The sequence below is a fragment of the Neoarius graeffei genome, chromosome 1 (genome assembly GCF_027579695.1).
Source record: "Neoarius graeffei isolate fNeoGra1 chromosome 1, fNeoGra1.pri, whole genome shotgun sequence".
Taxonomy (NCBI): Eukaryota; Metazoa; Chordata; class Actinopteri; order Siluriformes; family Ariidae; genus Neoarius; species Neoarius graeffei.
This window is the reverse complement of record NC_083569.1, coordinates 129,971,637-129,995,974: the sequence shown is the minus strand read 5'-3', so window position 1 is coordinate 129,995,974 and position 24,338 is coordinate 129,971,637. Positions and strand designations below refer to the sequence as shown.

The 24,338-nt window shown below is 43.4% G+C and overlaps 1 protein-coding gene across 1 annotated transcript in view; it reads right to left on the bottom strand.

Annotated features, from left to right (window-relative positions):
* The window catches only part of slc22a23 (solute carrier family 22 member 23), a 98,310-nt gene that overhangs the window by 28,319 nt on the left and 45,653 nt on the right, over nucleotides 1–24,338 (bottom strand). Inside the window, exon 2 of the mRNA XM_060917458.1 lies at nucleotides 16,454–16,557. Coding sequence (XP_060773441.1) covers nucleotides 16,454–16,557 — 104 coding nt within the window. The remainder of the gene's footprint in view (nucleotides 1–16,453; nucleotides 16,558–24,338) is intronic.

Sequence of the window (24,338 nt, the reverse complement as noted above, 5' to 3'; positions counted from 1 at the left end):
TTTCTAATCTTTTTTTAATTTTTTCTACAAATAATTTTCCAGTATCCTCTTCATGTTTATTGTATTGTCACTTTCCTTTTTATACTTTCCACTTTCACTTTCCTTTTTCCATTTTTTTCTCTCTCTTTTTTTGGAAGAATGCCGAGACCGGAAGCTTTCTTTTTCTTTTTTTTCTCCTCCTGCGTAAAGACCACAAGCGGAGGCCATCTGATCAGGGCTGTGTCTTGCTGCTGCTTGACCTTAGTGCAGCATTTGATACCATTGATCATTCCATTCTTCTGGATAGACTAGAAAATGTTGTGGGAGTTAAGGGAACAGCCCTCTCCTGGCTCAGCTCTTATTTAACTGATCGCTATCAGTATGTTGATATAAATGGTGATATTTCTAGACGTACTGAGGTAAAGTTTGGTGTTCCACAAGGTTCTGTCTTGTGTCCACTGCTTTTTTCTTTATATATGTTCCCTCTGGGTGATATTATTCGTAAACATTGTATTAGTTTCCACTGTTATGCTGATGACACACAGTTGTATGTTTCGGCAAAACCTGATGAGAGACACCAGCTTAATAGAATTGAGGAATGTGTGAAGGACATTAGACACTGCATGCTTATTAATTTCCTTCTGCTTAACTCTGACAAGACTGAAGTACTTGTACTCGGATCACATGCAGCTAGGAGTAAGTTTTCTGATTCCACAGTAACTCTGGATGGCCTTTCTGTTTCTTCACGTGCAGCAGTAAAAGACCTCGGAGTGATTATTGACCCCAGTCTTTCATTCGAAACTCACATTGCTAACATCACCCAGATAGCTTTCTTTCATCTCAGAAATATTGCTAAGATAAGAAATTTAATGTTTCTATGTGACGCGGAAAAACTAGTTCATGCTTTCGTTCCCTCCAGGTTGGATTATTGTAATGCCTTACTGTCTGGATGTTCCAATAAGTGCATAAACAAGCTCCAGTTACTTCAAAATGCCGCAGCAAGAGTCCTTACTAGAACTAGAAAATATGACGCCATCACCCCTGTCTTATCCACACTGCATTGGCTCCCAATCAAATTTCGTATTGATTATAAAGTACTAATATTTACCTTTAAAACACTGAATGGTCTCGCACCACAGTACCTGAGTGAACTTCTGCTCCTCTATGACCCGCCACGCCTACTTAGATCAAAAGGTGCAGGCTATCTGCTGGTACCTCGTCTCTCTGGCAGTCGCTTGTGACCAAGCCCTAGAGTTCATGTCAGATCCGCCTCAGTTGTTACTGATTCCAGGGGTGATGACGTCTTATGTGGCTGCTCAAACCCAGAGCAGAACGGAAGAGTCGGGGACACTTTGTGCAAGGCAGGGTGGGTGGTGAGCGAGGAAGGAGAAGGCGCTCTTTCCGTTGTTGTCTCTTGGCCTCTACCTCACAATGTCGTTGATTCTCCATGCGGTCTGTTCCCTGAATGATGGTGCGCCTCCACTCAGTGCGGTCCTCAGCAAGGGTCTCCCAGTTGGCATGGTCGATGTTGCAGCGAAGGAGAGTGGCCTTCAATTGGTTGCGAAATTGACGTTTGGGGGCTCCTCGGGATCTTGTGCCAGATTCAAGTTGTGAGAACAGGATCTGGCGGGGGAGTCAGGTTGTGGGCATTCTTCTGACGTGTCCTGCCCAGCGGAGGCGATGTCGTGCCATCGTGGACTCGATGCTGGGGAGATTGGCTCGGAGAAGGACAGAGTCATTGGAGATGAGATCTTGCCATTTGATCTTCAGGATCACTCTGAGTTTCTGCTGTTGGAAACACTCCAGCTTTTTTATGTCACTCCTATACAGAACCCACACATCAGAGCCATAAAGGAGGGTGGAGAGAACGATGGCTTGGAACACCATGATTTTTGTATGAAGATTCAGGTCGTGGTTTAGGAAGACATGTTTAGAGAGCCTTCCAAAAGCTGTATGTGCAGCACGAATCCTATTTTCAATGTCTTTCTGCACAGTGCAGTTGTTGGAAAGATAGCCTCCCAGGTAGGAGAAGGCTTCTACAGTCTCAAGAACTTCACCATGGAGTCGTATGTTGCTGGTGTCTGGAGGGGGATGGCCCGGGGCTCCCTGTGCAAGGATCTTGGTCTTCCCAGTGTTGGAAGTGAGACTGAAGCGGGAGTAGGCACCATCAAAGGCATTGACAGTAGTCTGGAGGGCGGCGACTGTGTCCACAGGGGTCGCGTTGTCATCAGCGTACTGCAGCTCCCGAACTGTGACCAGGGTGGTGAGTCTGCGAGCGCAGAAGCATCCGGTGTTGAAGAGGCCTCCATTCATTCGGCAGCGAAGTTGGATGCCAGAGGCCGTGTCAGGAAGCTCATGGATCATGGCCCCAAGGTAGAGGGAGAAGAGGGTGCAGGGCAGAACACAGCCCTGCTTCAGACCAGTGGTGATGGAGAAGGGGTCTGAGATGGTGTTCTTGGCCACGACGCGACCAGTCATCCCGTCGTGAAGGGCCTGTACAAGGTCTGTGAAATGGTCGGAACAGCCAAAGCGTCTCAAGGTTGCCCACATAGCTGGTTTTGGGACGCTATCGAATGCCTTCTCCAGGTCCCAGAAGATGAGAAGGAGTGGCCATCGTTGCTCATGGGACTTCTCCTGAAGCAGGCAGGCACATAAGATCATGTCAGTGGTGCCACGAGATGGCCAGAAGCTGCACTGTGACTCAGGAAGGACTTCCTCAGCGACGGTCAGGAGCCTATCTAGCAGGACCCATGCAAAGATCTTTCCGGCGATGCTGAGAAGGGAGATGCCGTGGTAGTTTCCGCAGATGGATTGATCCCCTTTCTTGAAGATGGTGATGATGGTGGTGTCCTTCAGGTCCGCAGGTACAGCTTTCATCTCCCACATGCGCAGGATCATCATGAAAAGCCTGGTCTCCACGGCTCTGCCCCCATGAGAGATAAGTTCCAACAGGATGTTGTCGGGACCTGGGGCCTTCCATGCGCTTCAACGCCTTCTGAAACTCAGTGTAGGAGGGAGGGAGTGACATCCAATGCCTGACCGGGTGTTGGGGTACCTTATAGAGCAAGTCATCAGCCACGGTAGATGGACGATTCAGGAGCATCTGAAAAAGTTCTTTCCACCTTTTAAGGATGGCTTAATCTTCTGTAAGGGTGGTTGCCCCGTCGGCAGTCCGGAGGGTGTTGGTACCTCCACAACGAGGACCAGAGATTTCCTTTGTTGCAGCGTAGAAGTGCTGGAGGTCTCTGCTGTCAGCATAAAACTGGATCTCCTTTGCTTTGTCTTGCCACCAGAGGTTCTGCATCTCTCGGACCCTTCGCTGGCACTCCTGCTTTGCCTTTTGGAAGCGTCGCAAGCAGGCACGGGTAGGGCGATTCTCCCATGCGAGGTGGGCAGATCTCTTCTGGTCGATCAGCTCTCGGATATCGGCATCATTTTGGCTGAACCAATCTTGATGGGGATGACTGCAGTAGCCAACTACGTCCTCTGCAGCCTTGCTGATGGTGCCACGGAGCACGGACCAGTCCGCTTCTACAGAGTCTGGCTGATGTGCCAATGGGGGGGTCTCACTAAGAAGCTCTGTGAGACGGTTGGAGTAGTCTTCCTGGACTCCAGGGATCTTCAGCTTTGCGACATTGAAGCGATGTGCCCTCTTTGCTGGTCTGTTGTGGCGGGGAAGGTTACGCAGTCAGAGTCTGAGGTGAGATATGAGGAGCCGGTGGTCTGTCCAACAGTCGTCTGCACTGGGCATGCTGCGGGTCACAAGGACATCGCTCCGGTCACGTGATTGGGTCAGGATGTAGTCAAGGATGGTCCAGTGCTTTGACCACGGGTGTTTCCAAGTGGTCTTGTGATGATTCGGAATCCAGAAGAAGGTGTTAGTGATGACCAGTTCATTTTCAGCATATAGGCCAAGGAGAAGAAGCCTGTTGGAGTTGCAGGATCCAAGACTCTGCTTGCCCAGAATGCCCTCCCAGAGTCTGTGGTCACGACTGACTCTGGCATTGAAGTCTCCAAGCACAAGGAGCTCGTCTCTAGGTGCCTCGTATAGTGAAGGCTACATCAGGGGGCAGAGCCTTTTCTTACAAAGCCCCACAGTTATGGAACAGCCTTCCAAGTAATGTTCGGGAATCAGACACAGTCTCAGCATTTAAGTCTAGGCTGAAAACATATCTGTTTAGTCAAGCCTTTTGTTAATGGTGTTTATGAGGTAAAGGAGTAGATCTGGAGGGTCCTCAGACATAGTGTTTTGGTAAACTGGGATGTATGGATGCTGTCAGTCCCCCACTCGCTTGCTCACTTGAGTTTGTTGACGGTGTAGTGGCTGGCTGCTTTATGTCCCAGGGCTCCCTCATGCCTGTGTTACCTTCTGTCTCTCCCCTTTTAGTTATGCTGTCAGAGTTAGTTGCCGGAGTCCCTGCTTGTACTCAGTGTAATATGTATACTGTTCCTACTTATTCAGGTGACATTGGGCATACCTAACAACCTGTGTTTTCTCCCCCCCCCCCAAATCTGTCCTTCTGAGTTACATGTTGGTCCTGGGATCGAGATGCTGACCTCTTCTGCTCCTCGGACCTGCGTGATCCATCCTGGTGCCCTGTGTCTGGTTGGAGTCTCATTGCATCGCTCCTGTGGAGGGCGGCCCCATGTGGACAGTTGGGGGTTGCACCTGGAGGACGCTCTGGACTCTTGCAGTGGTGCTTTTGTGCCTGGGGACTGTAGTTGACTTGCTGACTTTAGGACTGCAGTTGACTTGCTGACTTTAGGACTGCAGTTGACTTGCTGACTTTGGGACTACGGTTGTCGTGAACGGTTTTGCGCTCGGGTTTCCGTCGGTGGGGGGTTTATAGCATCAACGAAGCTGACTTTATGTTAGGACTGTTAATGTTAGTCATGTTGTCTGTTGTTGCCCGGATGGGGATGGGTTCCCTTTTGGGTCTGGTTCCTCTTGGGGTTTATTCCTCGTGTCATCTGAGGGAGTTTTTCCTTGCCACCGTCGCCACAGGCGTGCTCGTTGGGGATAGATTAGGGATAAAATTAGTTCATATTTTAAGTTGTTCAAATTCTGTAAAGCTGCTTTGCGGCAATGTTTATTGTTAAACGCGCTATACAAATAAACTTGACTTGATTTTTGGAAACACTGCTGGTCACATTTTAGTCTGAAACCTCCGGTGTAGTGTTATAGTTTTGACAGGTGAAAACGGAGACTTTTGAAAATGGTGACGCAGACACCCACATTCACTTCCTGACTGATGAGTCCCAGTCACGACGGACCCTTTCCTGATTTGTCACACTCCTATCATGTGACCCCTTTCAAGAAGAAAACAAATGGCATCAGCTGTTTATGCTGGCATGCACATGCCCAGTGTAAGTGAATGGTCATGTGATATGCGTTTTCAGGTAGGTTAGTATGGGTGGAGATTACTTCTGATACGGGGCTAAAACACTTGTCTGGACAGAGATAATTTTCATTCAAAAATGCCATTTTAACGTATTAATATGGATATAGTCTGAACCTCATTCACCTCAGATGTGTTAGTAAATTATTAAACAAAAGACGACTAAAATTATACTGATAATATGTTTAGCATCAACTGCTAACTGTCAACAGTACCACCATATTGAGAATAGTGAACATGAGATAGCTAGCACAACACTCAGTCAGAGAGGGAATTAGACAGACTACGCAGTAATTATACTTAGCATCACCACTAACTCAGTTGATGTGTTCTGCAATACTGAATTAGATGCTGCATGTGTTATTCAACATTTGGAGAGTCAATGTTTTCTGGCAGCTCACTTCATGAGTCAGTATGCCTCATCTCGCTGTTGATGCGAAGTGTAATTTCAGTGTGACTTTAGTCAGATGGTGGTTTTTATCAGGAATATACAGAAATTTAACACATCAATAATCTTCAGTTAAAATATGAAAATCATTTATCATGGCAAACATTCAGCTTGTTCAGTGTGTTGAGTGCAGGATATTGAGTCATTCTTCCTCCGTGATAGTGATGGTGATACTGCTGAGGTTCACCCACTAAAGCACCACTCCTCTCCGCTTCACATGGCTAACAGATTTGCCTTCCTCAGTGATGCATCCGCTGAGAAACCTGAAAGAGCTCTGCTTATTGGGGACTCTATCATACGGCACATGAAAATAGCTCAGCCTTTAGGGGCACCAGCAGCTTTAGTCAGGTGTATACCGGGAGCCAGGGTGCTGGACATAGCAGGTAATCTTAGGGTCCTAGGCAAGCACAGGTTCTCAAAGATAGTTATCCATGCAGGAGCTAATGATATACGCCTTCATCAGTCTGAGGTTACTAAGAGTAACTTTGTAGAGGTGTTTAAATTAGCGAAGGTGATGTCCGATGCTGTAGTATGCTCTGGCCCCATCCCAATGCAGTGTGGCGATATAGCTTACAGCAGGTTATGGTCGCTGAACTGCTGGTTGTCCAGGTGGTGCTCTGAAAACAGTGTGGGCTTTATAGATAATTGGGCTAATTTTGAGGGCACTGCTGGCCTGTTAGGGCGGAACGGTATCCATCCCACTCGGGAAGGTGCTGCTCTCATTTCCTGCAGCATAGGTCATAGTCTCAGAAAAGGTCTAGTTAACTTCTGACAATCCAGAGCCAAGGCCAGGGAGCAGACGAACAGGCTAAACCGACTGTCTGCTAGCTGCACAGAGTCGTCACTCAGGGTCCACTACATCGAGACTGTGTCTGTTCCCTGGGCTAAACAAAAAAGTAGAAATATTCAGAGAGTTTGTTCCAGTAACCTAATCAATATAAAATTAGATCATACTGACTGTACAGCTGCTGCCAGCACCTTTGATCTTAAGATAGGGCTATTAAATATTAGATCTCTTACATCTAAAGCGCTAATGGTTAATGAACTCATTACTGATCAGGAGTTTAATGTACTTTGTTTAACAGAAACATGGATTAAGCCAAATGAATATATAGCATTAAATGAAGCGAGTCCTCCTGGATACAGTTATATACACCAGCCTCGTCTAACTGGCAGAGGAGGAGGCGTCGCGGTTATTTATAATGATTATCTAGGTGTAACACAAAAACCTGGTTATAAATTTAATACATTTGAAGTTCTTCATACTCATATAATGTATGTAGCCTCGAAAAATAAGTCTACCCAGTTAATTCCATTGCTTATTATTTACAGGTCCCCGGGGCCATATTCTGAGTTTCTTTCTGAATTTGCAGATTTTTATCTCAGATCTGGTTATTTCCTTAGACAAAGCTTTAGTTGTCGGAGATTTTAATATTCACTTCGATAACCAAGAAGATCCTTTGAAAACAGCGTTTGTGTTCATTTTAGATTCAGTAGGGATTAATCAGAATGTCATAGGACCGACCCATAATGGTGGTCACACCCTCGATCTAACACTAACATTCGGGTTAAACATAGAAAATATAGTCACACTTCCACAGTCTGAAGTTATCTCAGATCATTATCTCATCTCATTCAAAATATGTCTGAGTAATAATATATGCACCTCACCACGCTACTGTATTAAACGTACATTCACGTCAACTACTGCACAGAGCTTTATAAATGATCTCCCAGAGTTATCAACTTTGATTGGGTCACTGTCAGCCCCTGCAGAACTTGATCAGGCAACTGAATGCTTAGAGTCAACATTCTGCCATACTTTAGATAATGTAGCTCCGCTTAAAAGGAAAATGATCAGAGAGAAAAAATTATATAACGATGGTATAACAATGACACTCACACTTTAAAACAGCCCACTCAAAAATTAGAATGTAATGGCATCAAAAAAAATTGGTAGCATTCAAATTAGCGTGGAAGGAGAGCTTCCTGAAGTATAGAAAAGCTCTTAGTGTGGCTAGATCAACATATCTCTCCTCCCTAATAGAGGATAACAAAAATAATCCTAGATTCCTATTTAATACTGGAGCAACATTAACTTGAAAAAGACCACTACAGACACATACACCCCTGCAATATGTAGTAGCAATGACTTCATGAATTTTTTCGATGAAAAAATGGAAAATATCCAACAAAAAATTTAAACCATAAATTTAAAGCCAGACAATTTGAAAAGTAACCCTTTAGATAACAATAAAACTGTGTCAGATCAGCGATTAGAATAATAAAGAAGCTTTTATTTTTCTCACTGTAGAGAGACCCTGATGTGGGTGGAGCACAGAAGCATGGCAGGCAGTTGTTTGCATCTTAATTATTATTTTTATTGTTGCTTTTCAGCACACAACTCAAACTCTCTCTCGCACACACACACAGGCTATCAAGCCCTATCGGCGCCAACCTCCTCTTCTCACTCTCCTTTTATAGGGCGCGGTCACTGGAGGAGACACACAAACACACGTTAATTGACAACAGGTGTAGTGATACGACCACTCACTTTCCCTGACTCCACCTTTCATTCACAGGCTGACGCTTGGCCACGACCCTGCTGCCACATACCCCCACCGCCCGACTCAGGTTGGGGAGCCGTCCGGCCTGCAGCAGACTACCCCCCACCCCCCTTGATGGAACAGGAAGTCCGCCACCACCATCTGCGCCCCCGGCCTGTGGACCACCTCGAATTTAAATGGCTGGAGGGCAAGATACCAACGAGTGATCCGTGTGTTGGCATTCTTCATGCGGTGGAGCCACTGGAGGGGCGTGTGGTCCGAACAGAGGGTGAAAGGGCGTCCCAGTAGGTAGTACCGAAGGGTGAGGACCGCCCACTTGATGGCTAGGCACTCTTTCTCTATCATGCTGTACCCACCTTCCTGCACTGACAGCTTCCGGCTAAGGCACAGCACAGGATGCTCCTCCCTCTCCACCTTCTGGGACAGAAAAGTCAGGGGAGTGTAACAGTGGCCCCCCACACAGTGCAGTCTTTACCCTAGAGAAAGCCTGTTGGCATTGCTCTGTCCACTGGACCGGATCTGGTGCTCCCTTTTTAGTGAGATCAGTCAGCAGGCTGGTGACGTCTGAATAATTAGTTATGAACCCACGACAGTACCCAGCCAGCCCCAGGAACTGTCTCACCCCCTTTTTGGTCTTGGGCCTCGGGCAGGCCGCAATCACTGCCGTCTTATTAATTTGGGGATGCACCTGCCCATGGCCTAAGTGGAAACCCAGATACCGTACTTCCACCCGCCCAATTGCACATTTCTTTGGGTTAGCTGTGAGACCCACCCGCCTCAGCGACTTTAGGATGGCCCTTAGGTGTTCGAGGTGCCACGGCCAGTCATTACTGTAGATGATAATATCATCGAGATACACGGCTGTGTAGGTGGTGTGGGGGCGGAGGACCCTGTCCATAAGCCACTGGAACGTAGTGGGCGCCCCAAACAACCCAAAAGGAAGTGTGACGAATTGGTGTGGAAAAGGCCGTTTTCTCTCGGGACAGAGGCGTCAAGGGGATCTGCCAATATCCTTTCGTTAAATCCAGTGTCGAATAAAAACAAGCAGTGCCTAATCGATCGAGAAGCTCTTCAATGCAAGACATTGGGTACACATCAAATTGAGACACCGTGTTGACTTTCCTATAGTCCACACAGAACCGGACCGACCCATCGGTCTTGGGGACCAGGACCACTGGGCTGCTCCAGTCACTATGGGACTCCTCGATTATGCCCATTTCGAGCATGGCCTCGAGTTCATCCCGGACCACCTTTTTTTTGTGTTCGGGCAGGCGGTAAGGGCGGCTGCGCACTACCACCCCCGGGGGCATCTCAATGTGGTGTTTTACGAGGTGGGTGCGGCCAGGCAGGGGCGAAAACATGTCGGAAAATTCTTTCTGCAACTGGGCTACCTCCGTGAGTTGGGCTGGGGAGAGGTGGTCTCCACAGGGGACCGGAGTGGTAGGCGATGTCAATTTTCTTTCTTGAACCTCCGGCCCCAGCTCCGCCTTCTCCGGGATTACTGACACCAACGCCACGGGGACCTCCTCATTCCAACATTTTAATAGACTGAGGTGGTAAATTTGCAATGCCCCACCCCTATCCGTTCGCCTCACCTCATAGTCGACATCCCCGACACGCCGTGTGATCTCGAAGGGCCCTTGCCACTTGGCGATCAATTTGGAGCTCGACGTGGGCAGTTATACTACTTTGTCTCCCGGTGTGAACTCCCTAAGGCACGTGCCCCTGTTGTACAGTCGGACTTGATGTTCCTGCGCCTGCCGCAAATTCTCCTGGGTTAAGTGCATGAGTGTGTAGAGTTTGGTGCGCTGGTCGAGAACGTATTGAATTTCATTCTTACTAGGTGAAGGTCCCTCCTCCCAATTTTCACGTAGCATGTCCAAAATGCCACGCGGCTTACGCCCATATAATAATTCAAATGGTGAAAAACCTGTGGAGGCTTGCGGGACCTCTCGTACCGCAAATAACAGGGGCTCGAGCCACTTATCCTAATTACATGCACCTTCGCTTACAAACATCTGAATTATATTTTTGAGGGTTCAATTAAAACATTCCACTAAGCCATCAGTTTGTGGGTGATAGACGCTGGTGCGGATAGGCTTAATCCCCAGTAACCCATACAGCTCGCGCAGTGTTCGTGACATGAATGTAGTGCCTTGGTCTGTCCGGATTTCTTTCGGAATCCTGACCCGGGAGATAAAGCAGAAGAGCGCTTCTGCAATACTGCATGCTGAGATATTGCGAGAGGCACTGCTTCTGGGTATCGCGTTGCACAGTCCACCAAAACTAAAATAAAGCAATATCCCTGTGCTGACTGATCTAATGGCCCGACGAGATCCATCCCAATTCTTTCAAATGGGGTCTCAATTAAAGGGAGAGGGCGCAAAGGCACTTTTGGAGTGGCCATGGGATTTACTAATTGGCATTCGCGGTACGCTGCACACCACCAACGGACATCCCCGTGAATCCCTGGCCAATAGAACCGGGCCATTATTCGGGCTTGTGTTTTATCCTGCCCTCAGTGTCCGGCCATGGGATTAAAGTGAGCCGCCTAGAATATGAGTTCCCGGCAGCTCTTTGGAATTAATAGCTGTGTTATCTTTTTGCCAGTTTGAGTGTCCTGCGTCACTCGGTATAACCGATCCTTAATAATAGCAAAGTAGGGGAAGCCTGGCGTCGCATTTGGCTGGAGAATTTGACCATCGATTACTCTCACTTGGTCAAATGCATGCCGCAGAGTCTTGTCTAGCAAGTGCTCTAACGGGAAATCCCCAAGGGAATCCCCGAGAGAGGGAGGAGGGGCGGGGCACTCCTCACTCCGCGTATCGCCCTGACGCAGTGCTGACGTAGACAGCTCTGTGACAGCTTCTCCCACCAATGCTACTCCAGGGCTTTCCCCAGACGGATTATTGCAGGACCCACTCCTTACTATGTGCATCATTAATGACCTCCCCTTCTCACTCTCCTTTTATATGGCGCGGTCACTGGAGGAGACACACTAACACACGTTAACTGACAACAACACGTGTAGCAATACAACCACTCACCTTCCCTGACTCCGCCCTCCATTCACAAACTGATGCTCAGTCACGCCCCCGTTGCCACACTCACACAAAGCAAAATTCTTCCTCTGCATTTCACCCATTTGAAACAGTGAACACACGCATGTGCATAGTGCAATGAGCACACACACACACACCCAGAGCAGTGGGCAGCTATGCTACAGAGCCCAGGGAGCAGTTGAGGGTTAGATGCCTTGCTCGGGGTACTTCAGCCATGAATTGAGGGGAAAGTGCTGTTCATTCACTCAACAGATTTTTCCTGCTGGTCCAGGGAATCAAACCCGAAACCCTTTGGGCCCAAGGCTGCTTCTCTAACCTTTAGGCCATGGCTGCCCCCATGGAATGTTTTACTCCTCTTAGAGAAATTGAAACACCACCACTAATTTCTTCATCAACATCCTCAATTTGTGTACTAGAGCCCTGACCAACACAACTCTTCAAACAGATAATACCAGAAACAATCAAACTGCTTCTAAAAATAATAAATTCTTCTCTTATGATTGGCTATGTACCCAAATCCTTTAAACTAGCAGTTATCAAACCCCTGATTAAAAAACCTGACCTTGATCCCTGTCAGCTGTCCAATTATCAGCCAATATCAAACCTCCCCTTTATCTCCAAGATCCTAGAAAAAGCTGTGGCACAGCAGTTATGCTCATATTTACATCGGAATAACATCCATGAAATGTATCAGTCAGGATTTAGACCTCATCATAGCACAGAGACAGCACTGGTTAAAGTAGTAAACGACCTACTGTTGGCGTCTGATCAGGGCTGTGTCTCGCTGCTTGTGTTGCTTGACCTTAGTGCAGCATTTGACACCACTAATCACTCCATTCTCCTGGATAGACTAGAAAATGTTGTGGGAGTTAAGGGAACGGCCCTCTCCTGGCTCAGGTCTAAAAGGGTGTTCACACGGCACATATTTGCATCGATGCTGCACCGATGTATTTTGTTGCGATATATCTTACACCGGTGTAAATTTTGTGGAGTGTTCACATGTCACAAACCTGCTTACTAGAGAGAAGCGTGTTAGCACCGGTGCAGCCCCACTTGCGATCACACAGCAGTTTTTGCGACCGTGCAAAAACTGCCGTGTTTTAAAAACGAAAACGATAGTAATAATTAAAAACGATAGTAATAATGCGGAAATGAAATATGCGCATGCATGAAAATGTGCTTCCTTTTCCCGGTTGTCATGGCATCACCAAGCGCCGGGAAAACAACGTGGATGAAGACACCAGTGTTGCCAGATACTGCTGACGTTTTCCAGCCCAAAATATGTTCAAATCCACCAAAATGCACTTAAAACCGCCCAATCTGGCAACACTGGAAGACACGCAGTTCTGTTGTTGTTGATATTCGCCATTGGAAGTGCAAAATACCAGGATGCAAATTATGCAATGCCCGTATGTAATCAACTCTCCTCACGCGTAGCGAGTCTACCCCTGTAGCGTTCAGACGTCCCATTTTATATCGGTGCTGCCCCGCAAACTAGCATTTACTCCGGAGTAAATTTCTTAAACCACCTCCCGAGCAGGGTTAGATTTGCACCGGTTTAAGCAGCTTTCAGGGGCTACACCGGTATAACTTTGTACCGTGTGAACGCTCTACCGGGGCAGCCCCGGTGCTACACCGGAGTAAAAGTTGCCGTGTGAACACCCCTTAATTTAACTGAACATTATCAGTTTATTGATGTAAATAGTGACTTTTCTAGACATACTGAGGTAAAGTTTGGTGGTCCATAAGGTTCTGTCTTAGGCCCATTGCTTTTTTCTTTATGTTTGTTACCTCTGGGTGATATTATTCTTAAGCATGGTATTAGTTTCCACTCTTATGCTGATGACACACAGCTGTATGTTTCTGCAAATCCAGATGAGAGACACCAGCCTAATAGAACTGAGGAATGTGTAAAGGACATTAGACACTGCACTGTAAAAAAAAAAAAATTACACCAACTTAAAAATTCAAGGCAACTTGCTGCACGGGATTTTTGAGTTTATGTGACAGCTAAGATTTTTAAGTTTTGAAGAAAGTTGTGCCAACTTATACTTTTAGTCTCAAATAACTTAGCCTTCATATTCACACAAACTTAATTTTTTCAGTTTTACATGATAAGAATTCAACTTTAAGGCCACTAATCTTTCATCCAAGTAAAAAATTCAAAATTTGAGTTCAATTTTCTTTTTATCCCACAATAAAACAAATAACAATCCAGTTCAAATCGCATGTTTATTTTAACATGATGCTAGCAAAACTGCTATAAAGCTGTAGTGGCAGTGCTTTTTTGTTAACACTTGTTAAGTGCTTTTTTGTTAAGATTAGTGGCCTTAAAGTTGAATTCTTATCATGTAAAACTGAAAAAAATGAAGTTTGTGTGAATATGAAGGCTAAGTTATCTGAGACCAAAAGTATAAGTTGGCACAACTTTCTTCAAAACTTAAAAATCTTAGTTGTCACATAAACTCAAAAATCCTGTACAGTAAGTTGCCTTGAATTTTTAAGTTGGCGTAACTTTTTTTTTTTTACCGTGTGGATGCTTATTAACTTTCTTCTGCTTACTTCTGATAAGACAGAAGTACTTGTACTAGGACCACATGCAGCTAGATGCATGTTTCTGAATTTGCAGCATGTCACTACATGATGCAGAAAAACTAGTTCATGCTTTTGTTACCTCTCAGTTGGATTATTGTAATGCCTGACTGTCTGGATGTTCCAATAAGTGCATAAACAAGCTCCAGTTAGTCCAGAATGCAGCAGTGAGAGTCCTTACTGGAACTAGAAGATATGACCCCATCACCCCTGTCTTATCCACACTGCATTGGCTCCCAGTCAAATTTCACATTGATTATACAATACCATTATTGATCTTTAAAGCACTGAATGGTCTCATACCATAGCACCTGAGCGAACTTCTGGTCCTTTATGACCCGCTACGCCTACTTAGCCTGCACCTTTTGATCTATCTACTGGTACCTCATATAGTGAAGGCTACATCAGGGGGCGGAGCCTTTTCTTACAAAGCCCCACAGTTATGGAACAGCCTTCCAAGTAGTGTTTGGGAATCAGACACAGTCTCAGTGTTTAAGTCTCGGCTGAAAACAGATCTGTTTAGTCAAGCCTTGTGTTAATGGTGTTTATGAGGTAAAGGTGTAGATCTGGAGGGTCCTCAGACAGAGTGTTTTGGTAAACTGGGATGTATGGATGCTGTCAGTCCCCACTCGCTTGCTCACTCGAGTTTGTTGACGGTGTAGTGGCTGCTGCTTTATGTCCCGGGGCCCCTCATGCCTGTGTTACCTTCTGGCTCTCCCCTTTTAGTTATGCTGTCATAGTTAGTCTCACCGGAGTCCCTGCTTGCACTGAGTGCAAAATGTACACTGTTTTAACCATTAGGTGACACCGGGCATACCTAACAACCTGTGTTTTGCTCTCTCTCTCTCTCTCTCTCTCCCCCCCCCCCTTCTGTATCTCTCTGTTGAGTTACATATCGATCCTGAGACACCAGTGGTGCTGAACCTCTCCTGCTCCTCAGACCTGCCTGATCCATACTGATGCCTTACATCTGACTGGAGTCTCATCACATAGCTCCTGTGGAGGACGGCCCCATATGGACAGTCTAAACTTGCACTTAGAAGACACTCTGGACACTTACAGTTTTGTTCGAATGGTTTAGGGCTACAATCACCATGATAACTTTAGGACTGCAGTTGTCATGAACAGTTTTACACTCAAGTCTCCATCAATGAACAGTTTATAACTTTAACAAAACAGACTTCCTGTTAAACTATAATGAATTTCCTGGTTACACAGTTATACTTTGTGACTCTATAGGACACAGTTATAGATGTGAGTTATTTATAATCACACTATCCGTTATCATCCAGATGAGGATGGGTTCCCTTTTGAGTCTGGTTCCTCTCGAGGTTTCTTCCTCATGAAGTCTCAGGGAGTTTTTCCTCACCACCATCACAGGCTTGTTCATCAGGGATAATACATTTATTTGGAAAAAAATTATTAGTTCATATGTTTGAAATCTTTATTTTTCTGTACAGCTGATTTGTGATGATGTCTACCATTAAAAGTGCTGTACAAATAAAGTGACCTGACACCTGAGGTAAATGGTGATGTTCTGGACAGTTCTGTTCTGCTTCCACCATCACAGCTAAACCATCAGTCTCACTCAAAATTCTATCATCATTATATACCAAGTTAGCCGGTTAGCATTAGCATCTTTGCTATAATTTAGGCTTCCTGCTTGTTATCTCCATCTGTGTTAAGCCTAGGTCACAACCGGCCGTACGTGCTCCTACGGCCGGTCTACGTGCAAAAAACGCAAGAAACGCACGGAGGGCGCGCGTGTGACGTGCTGATTTTCGAGCCGTAGACTGGCCGCAGACCGGCTGCAGATGTTCCTTGTCATGTCAAACAAACTCTACGGGCGCTTATGTTTTTTTCAGGTTGCAAGACAAACTTACGGCCAACATGCGTCTTTCTCCACGAACAAAAAAAAACGCAGCGATTTGGGAAACGCCAAAAATCGTACATCCGGTTGTGACCTAGGCTTTAGATACAGAACCAACGGGTGATTCTGTCATTGTCATTTGCTTTGTTGTTGACTTGTAGCACTAGCAATTCAAATGTAATTAAGATACTGTAGCTAGCTATTTATATTTGTCTAATCCAAAAACAACCCTTTGGTGTAACAATAGCTAATCCCATATTTTAAAGAGCCGTTAGTTAGCTATTTATAATAGCCCTGCATTGTATTATCTTGTTTAGCATAAATTCAAAGCTAGCTTGCTTTAGTGAACTCTATGTATGCCCTCAGGGTAGAGCAGAGGGACCACTCAATTCTCCACACTTGCATTTCCGTTGTGGTCTCAAAAGTTAGCAAGAATGGCTAACGGCTATAGGGGCGATTAGTGTGGTGAATGTCTAGCAGTTTCAACATGACACTTCCCATAATCCCTTTGTTTGGTCACATGATCAGGCACTCACCAATCAGCCAGCACTCCGAGAATCAGGTATCCAAATATGGAGCCAACCACCACGGAGAACTTAGCGATTTGCACCTTCCACGCAGAATCACATACCAGATTCCACTAAGGGGACACACACACAAAAATCAATAAACACATCTTCAGGAGAATAATGGATAATAATGAATCACTAAATTCAGTAAACTCACTAAATGAATGTAGTGTGATAGAATTAGTGTCTGAGTGTCATGACATACAGACAGAATGTATCTCAGCAAAACAGACTTCCTGTTAAACTATAATGAATTTCCTGGTGACACAGCTGCACTTTATGACTCTACAGGACACAGTTGTAGAAGTGAGTTGTTTATAATCACGCTATCTGTTATCACCCAGATGAGGATGGGTTCCCTTTTGAGTCTGGTTCCTCTCAAGGTTTCTTCCTCGTGTCATCTGAGGGAGTTTTTTCTCACCACCATCACCTCAGCGTTGATCATCAGGGATAAATAAATGTATTTGGGATAAAATTAGGGACGGTAATATGGTTAAAGTCTTTATTTTTCTGTAAAGCTGCTTTGCGACAGTGTCTGTTGTTAAAAGTGCTGTACAAATAAACTGACTTGACTCTCTGATGATCTGTGTGTGTGGGAGGCGAGTGATCGGTTCACCTGAAGCTGTGTGTGTGTCAGTGTGTACGTGCTCGCACACGTCACTGTCTCACCTCCACACCTGTCTGTCTGACTCTACATGCTGAGCCCACACAGGAGCTGAATTAGTCAGAGTGCAGGTGTGTGTGTGTGTGTGCAGGTGTGTATGAGTAGATACAGGCTGAGCTGATACTGTTATTCATGTTGTCATGGTAACATCCCAACACTATTCAGAATCGCAGGCTGAAAACTGAACATCAGATACGTGAGGAATAAACTCTGTGCCTTGCTGTTGTAGCATAATCATCAACAACGGGTTGGTGTGATGAAGTGGGTTACTGTTTCCACCCTGACGCCGAGTTTATTTTCCTATAACAGCACATCCTCAGGTGTTTTATTCCTCTAACACTGCAAAGGTTTACCCATAATTAAAAATATTTATTTACTAAGGAATGAGAGGTCACACTTTATCACTTTATAGTTACATTTAATGTCTGAAAGTTAGTTCCTGTTGTCACATATGTTATAGCAGCTATAAACAGTCATTCCCTCACCAGTCTCTCTTTATTCTCTTTATTGAGGTTAATAAGAAAAAGAAAAATTAAGATTGTCATGTTGCTGAGAAACAGCAAAGAAGTGTAAACTCCTCTGTTCTACAAATGTCGGAAAACTTATTCTCTCTCTCTCTCTCTCTATATATATATATATATATATATATATATATATATATATATATATATATATACACATACACACACACGAGGGTAAGTCAAAAAGTTCTAAGACAGATGTTATAATTTCAAAAGGTGTGAAACACATCCCCCAGAATTCTAGAAATAAGGAATTCTCCGATGGAAACACCGCTTGCAGAAGTGTTTAGGCTTAAATGGAGGATATGTAGAGAAATAGCTTTGTTATTTTCATTATTTTTTTTTCAATTTGTCTTCGAACTTTTTGTTAAGTATTCAATTGTGTGTACGTGTTTCTTCTAACACAGTCGAACCCTTCAGTGTCTCAGATTGTAAAAATGTTGTGTGGAAGTAACGTGGCTATTAGTGGATTGGCACTGGCCTTAGCATTAGTGTTAGCATTAGCCTGCAGCAGTGTCACTCGGAGAGAAAGACTTAAAACACAGAGATTTATTGTCATTCTAGTCATGTACAAGTATACAGTGGACAAGTAAAAAGTGTGTGTGTGTGTGTGTGTGTGTGTGTGTGTGTGTGTGTGTGTGTGTGTGTGTGAGAGAGAGAGATATGTAATTTATAGGACATCGTAATCTCAGGAACAGGTGATGAACGTTTCCCTGGAAGAGTAGTAGTGGGAAAAAGATGACACAAACTCCTGACACTCAGAAGCTCTTGGTATCGATGTCACCTGGCAACCAAAGAGACAAGTGTGTGTGTTTGTGTATGTGTAAAACTGGTTTGTCTGGAATGTGTGTGTGTGTGTGTGTGTGTGTGTGTGTGTGTGTGTGTGTGTGTGTGTGTGTGTGTGTGTGTGTGAGAGAGAGAGAAAGAGAAGTGGCTGCACACAGAAACAGGACAAGTGCACTGATCTCTCTCTCTCTCTCTCTCTCACACACACACACACACACACACACACACACACACACACACACACACACACACACACTTTGGATCAGTGAATCATGTGATTGAATCATGTGACCTCAATTTAAAGGACAAACACCCACACCCAGACGATTCCCATACATGCTGACCACAGCACTTCCTGTTTCAGTGTTTGATTTCAGTATCAGTAACTTACCACTGACATGATGATTATTAATGTTATTACTGTTTCTCTTAGTACTAAATGAGTATTTTTTTACTACTAATTGTTATGTCTTATTATTTTTGTTATTTTACTTATTTTAATAGTGTGTATGTACAGAGCAGTTAGTAGCACACTGCAGTAATGAAAGGCACTCGCGTGTGTGTGTGTTTAAGCAGGGTCTCATGAGATACTGCATTTTACTCATGACATACTGCACTTCACTAACAACATACTGCGCTTTACTAACATACTGCACTGTACACACGACATACTGCGCTTTACTAATACTGGGTTTTACTAACATACTGCGCTTTAACAACATACTGCGCTTTACTAACAACATACTGCGCTTTACCAACAACATATTGCACTTTACTAACAACATACTGCGCTCTACTAACAACATACTGCACTTTAATAACAACATACAAAGTACATGTTGTGCGCTGTCCACACAAAATACTACACTTTACTAACAACATACTGCGCTTTACTAACAACATACTGCGCTTTACTAACAACATACTGTGGTTTACTACTGCACTGTACACACGACACACTGCACTTTACTAACATACTGTGCTGTCCACACAACATACTGCACTTTACTAACAACATACAAAGTACATGTTGTGTGCTGTCCACACAAAATACTGCACTTTACTAACAACATACTGCGCTTTACTAACAACATACTGTGGTTTACTACTGCACTGCACACACGACATACTGCACTTTACTAACATACTGTGCTGTCCACACAACATACTGCACTTTACTAACAACATACTGCGCTTTACTAACAACATACTGCGCTTTACTAACAACATACTGCGCTTTACTAACAACATACTGCGCTTTACTAACAACATGCTGCGCTTTACTAACAACATGCTGCACTTTACTAACAACATACTGTGCTTTACTAACAACATGCTGCGCTTTACTAACAACATACTGCGCTTTACTAACAACATGCTGCGCTTTACTAACAACATGCTGCGCTTTACTAACAACATGCTGCGCTTTACTAACATACTGCGCTTTACTAACAACATACTGCACTTTACTAACATACTGTGCTGTCCACACAACATACTGCGCTTCACTAACAACATACTGCGCATTACTAACAACATACTGCAATTTACTAACAACATACTGCACTTTACTAACAACATATTGCACTTTACTGACAACATACTGCGTTTTACTGACAACATACTGCGCTTTACTAACAACATACTGCACTTTACTAACAACATACTGCACTTTACTAACAACATACTGCACTTTACTAACAACATACTGCGCTTTACTAACAACATACTGTGGTTTACTACTGCACTGTACACACGACATACTGCACTTTACTAACATACTGTGCTGTCCACACAACATACTGCACTTTACTAACAACATACTGCGCTTTACTAACAACATACTGCGCTTTACTAACAACATACTGCGCTTTACTAACAACATACTGCGCTTTACTAACAACATACTGCACTTTACTAACAACATACTGCGCTTTACTAACAACATACTGCACTTTACTAACAACATACTGCGCTTTACTAACAACATACTGCGCTTTACTAACAACATATTGCACTTTACTAACAACATACTGCGCTTTACTAACAACATACTGCGCTTTACTAACAACATACTGCGCTTTACTAACAACATACTGCACTTTACTAACAACATGCTGCGCTTTACTAACAACATACTGCACTTTACTAACATGCTGCGCTTTACTAACAACATACTGCGCTTTACTAACAACATGCTGCGCTTTACTAACAACATGCTGCGCTTTACTAACAACATGCTGCGCTTTACTAACAACATGCTGCGCTTTACTAACATACTGCGCTTTACTAACAACATACTGCACTTTACTAACATACTGTGCTGTCCACACAACATACTGCGCTTCACTAACAACATACTGCGCTTTACTAACAACATACTGCAATTTACTAACAACATACTGCACTTTACTAAAAACATATTGCACTTTACTGACAACATACTGCGTTTTACTGACAACATACTGCGTTTTACTGACAACATACTGCGCTTTACTAACAACATACTGCGCTTTACTAACAACATACTGCACTTTACTAACAACATACTGCACTTTACTAACAATGTACTGCGCTTTACTGACAACATACTGCGTTTTACTAACATACTGCGCTTTACTAACAACATACTGCACTTTACTAACAACATATTGCACTTTACTAACAACATATTGCACTTTACTGACAACATACTGCGTTTTACTGACAACATACTGCGCTTTACTAACAACATACTGCACTTTACTAACAACATACTGCACTTTACTAACAACATACTGCACTTAACTAACAACGTACTGCGCTTTACTGACAACATACTGCGTTTTACTAACATACTGCGCTTTACTAACAACATACTGCACTTTACTAACAACATATTGCACTTTACTAACAACATATTGCACTTTACTAACAGCATGCTGCGCTTTACTAACAACATACTGCGCTTTACTAACAACATACTGCACTTTACTAACAACATACTGCACTTTACTAACAACATACTGCACTTTACTAACAACGTACTGCGCTTTACTGACAACATACTGCGTTTTACTAACATACTGCGCTTTACTAACAACATACTGCACTTTACTAACAACATATTGCACTTTACTAACAACATACTGCGCTTTACTAATAACATACTGCACTTTACTAACAACATACTGCGCTTTACTAACAACATACTGCGCTTTACTAACAACATACTGTGGTTTACTACTGCACTGTACACACGACATACTGCACTTTACTAACATACTGTGCTGTCCACACAACATACTTCGCTTTACTAACAACATACTGCACTTTACTAACAACATGCTGCGCTTTACTAACAACATATTGCACTTTACTAACATGCTGCGCTTTACTAACAACATACTGCGTTTTACTAACATACTGCGCTTTACTAACAACATATTGCACTTTACGAACAACATACTGCGTTTTACTAACATACTGCGCTTTACTAACAACATATTGCACTTTACGAACAACATACTGCGTTTTACTAACATACTGCGCTTTACTAACAACATATTGCACTTTACGAACAACATACTGCGCTTTACTAACATACTGCGTTTTACTGACATACTGTGCTTTACTAACAACATACTGCACTTTAATAACAACATATTGCGCTTTACTAACAACATATCGCACTTTACTAACAACATACTGCGCTTTACTAACAACATACTGTGGTTTACTACTGCACTGTACACACGACATACTGCGCTTTACTAGCAACATACTACGCTTTACTAACAACATATTGCACTTTACTAACAACATACTGCGCTTTACTAATAACATACTGTGGTTTACTACTGCACTGTACACACGACATACTGCACTTTACTAACATACTGTGCTGTCCACACAACATACTGCGCTTTACTAACAACATACTGCACTTTACCAACAACATGCTGAGCTTTACTAACAACATACTGTGTTTTACTAACATACTGCGTTTTACAAACAACACACTGCGCTTAATTATTGCACTGTACACATGACATACTGCACTTTACTAACATACTGTGCTGTCCACACAACATACTGCGCTTTACTAACAACATACTGCACTTTACTAACAACATACTGCGGTTTACTACTGCACTGTACACACAACACACTGCACTTTACTAACATACTGTGCTGTCAACACAACATACTGCACTTTACAAACAACACACTGCGCTTTATTACTGTACTGTACACATGACATTACTGCACTTTACTAACAACATACTGCACTGTACACACAACACACTGCACTTTTCTAACATACTGCACTTTACTAACATACTGTGCTGTCCACACAACATACTGCACTTTACTAACAACATACTGCGCTTTACTAACAACATACTGCATTTTACTAACATGCTGCACTTTATCAAGAACATGCTGTGCTTTACTAACAACATACTGCACTTTACTAACATACTGTGCTGTCCACACAACATACTGCACTTTACTAACAACATACTGCACTTTACTAACAACATATTGCACTTTACTAACAACGTATTGCACTTTACTAACAACATACTGCACTTTACTAACATGCTGCGCTTTACTAACAACATACTGCGTTTTACTAACATACTGCGCTTTACTAACATACTGCGATTTACTAACAACACACTGCACTTTACTAACAACATACTGCACTTTACTAACAACATACTGTGCTTTACTAACAACATACTGCGCTTTACTAACATGCTGCGCTTTACTAACAACATACTGCGTTTTACTAACATACTGAGCTTTACTAACAACATACTGCGATTTACTAACAACACACTGCGCTTTACTAACAACATACTGCACTTTACTAACAACATACTGCGCTTTACTAACAACATACTGCGTTTTACTAACATACTGCGCTTTACTAACATACTGCGCTTTACTAACAACATACTGCGCTTTACTAACAACATACTGCACTTTACTAACAACATACTGCACTTTACTAACATACTGCGTTTTACTAACATACTGCGCTTTACTAACAACATACTGCGATTTACTAACAACACACTGCGCTTTACTAACAACATACTGCACTTTGCTAACAACATACTGCGCTTTACTAACAACATACTGCGCTTTACTAACATGCTGCGCTTTACTAACAACATACTGCGTTTTACTAACATACTGCGCTTTACTAACAACATACTGCACTTTACTAACAACATACTGCGCTTTACTAACAACATACTGCGCTTTACTAACATGCTGCGCTTTACTAACAACATACTGCGCTTTACTAACAACATACTGCGTTTTACTAACATACTGCGCTTTACTAACAACATACTGCGCTTTACTAACAACATACTGCGCTTTACTAACAACATACTGCGTTTTACTGACATACTGCGCTTTACTAACAACGTACTGCGCTTTACGAACAACACACTGCGCTTTACTAACAACATACTGCGCTTTACTAACAACATACTGTGGTTTACTACTGCACTGTACACACGACATACTGCACTTTACTAACATAATGTGCTGTCCACACAACATACTGCACTTTACTAACAACATACTGCACTTTACCAACAACATGCTGCGCTTTACTAACAACATACTGCGTTTTACTAACATACTGCGTTTTACAAACAACACATTGCACTTTATTATTGCACTGTACACATGACATACTGCACTTTACTAACATACTGCACTTTACTAACATACTGTGCTGTCCACACAACATACTGCATTTTACTAACAACATTCTGCACTTTACTAACATACTGTGCTGTCCACACAACATACTGCACTTCACTAACAACATACTGCGCTTTCCTAACAACATACTGCGCTTTACTAACAACAT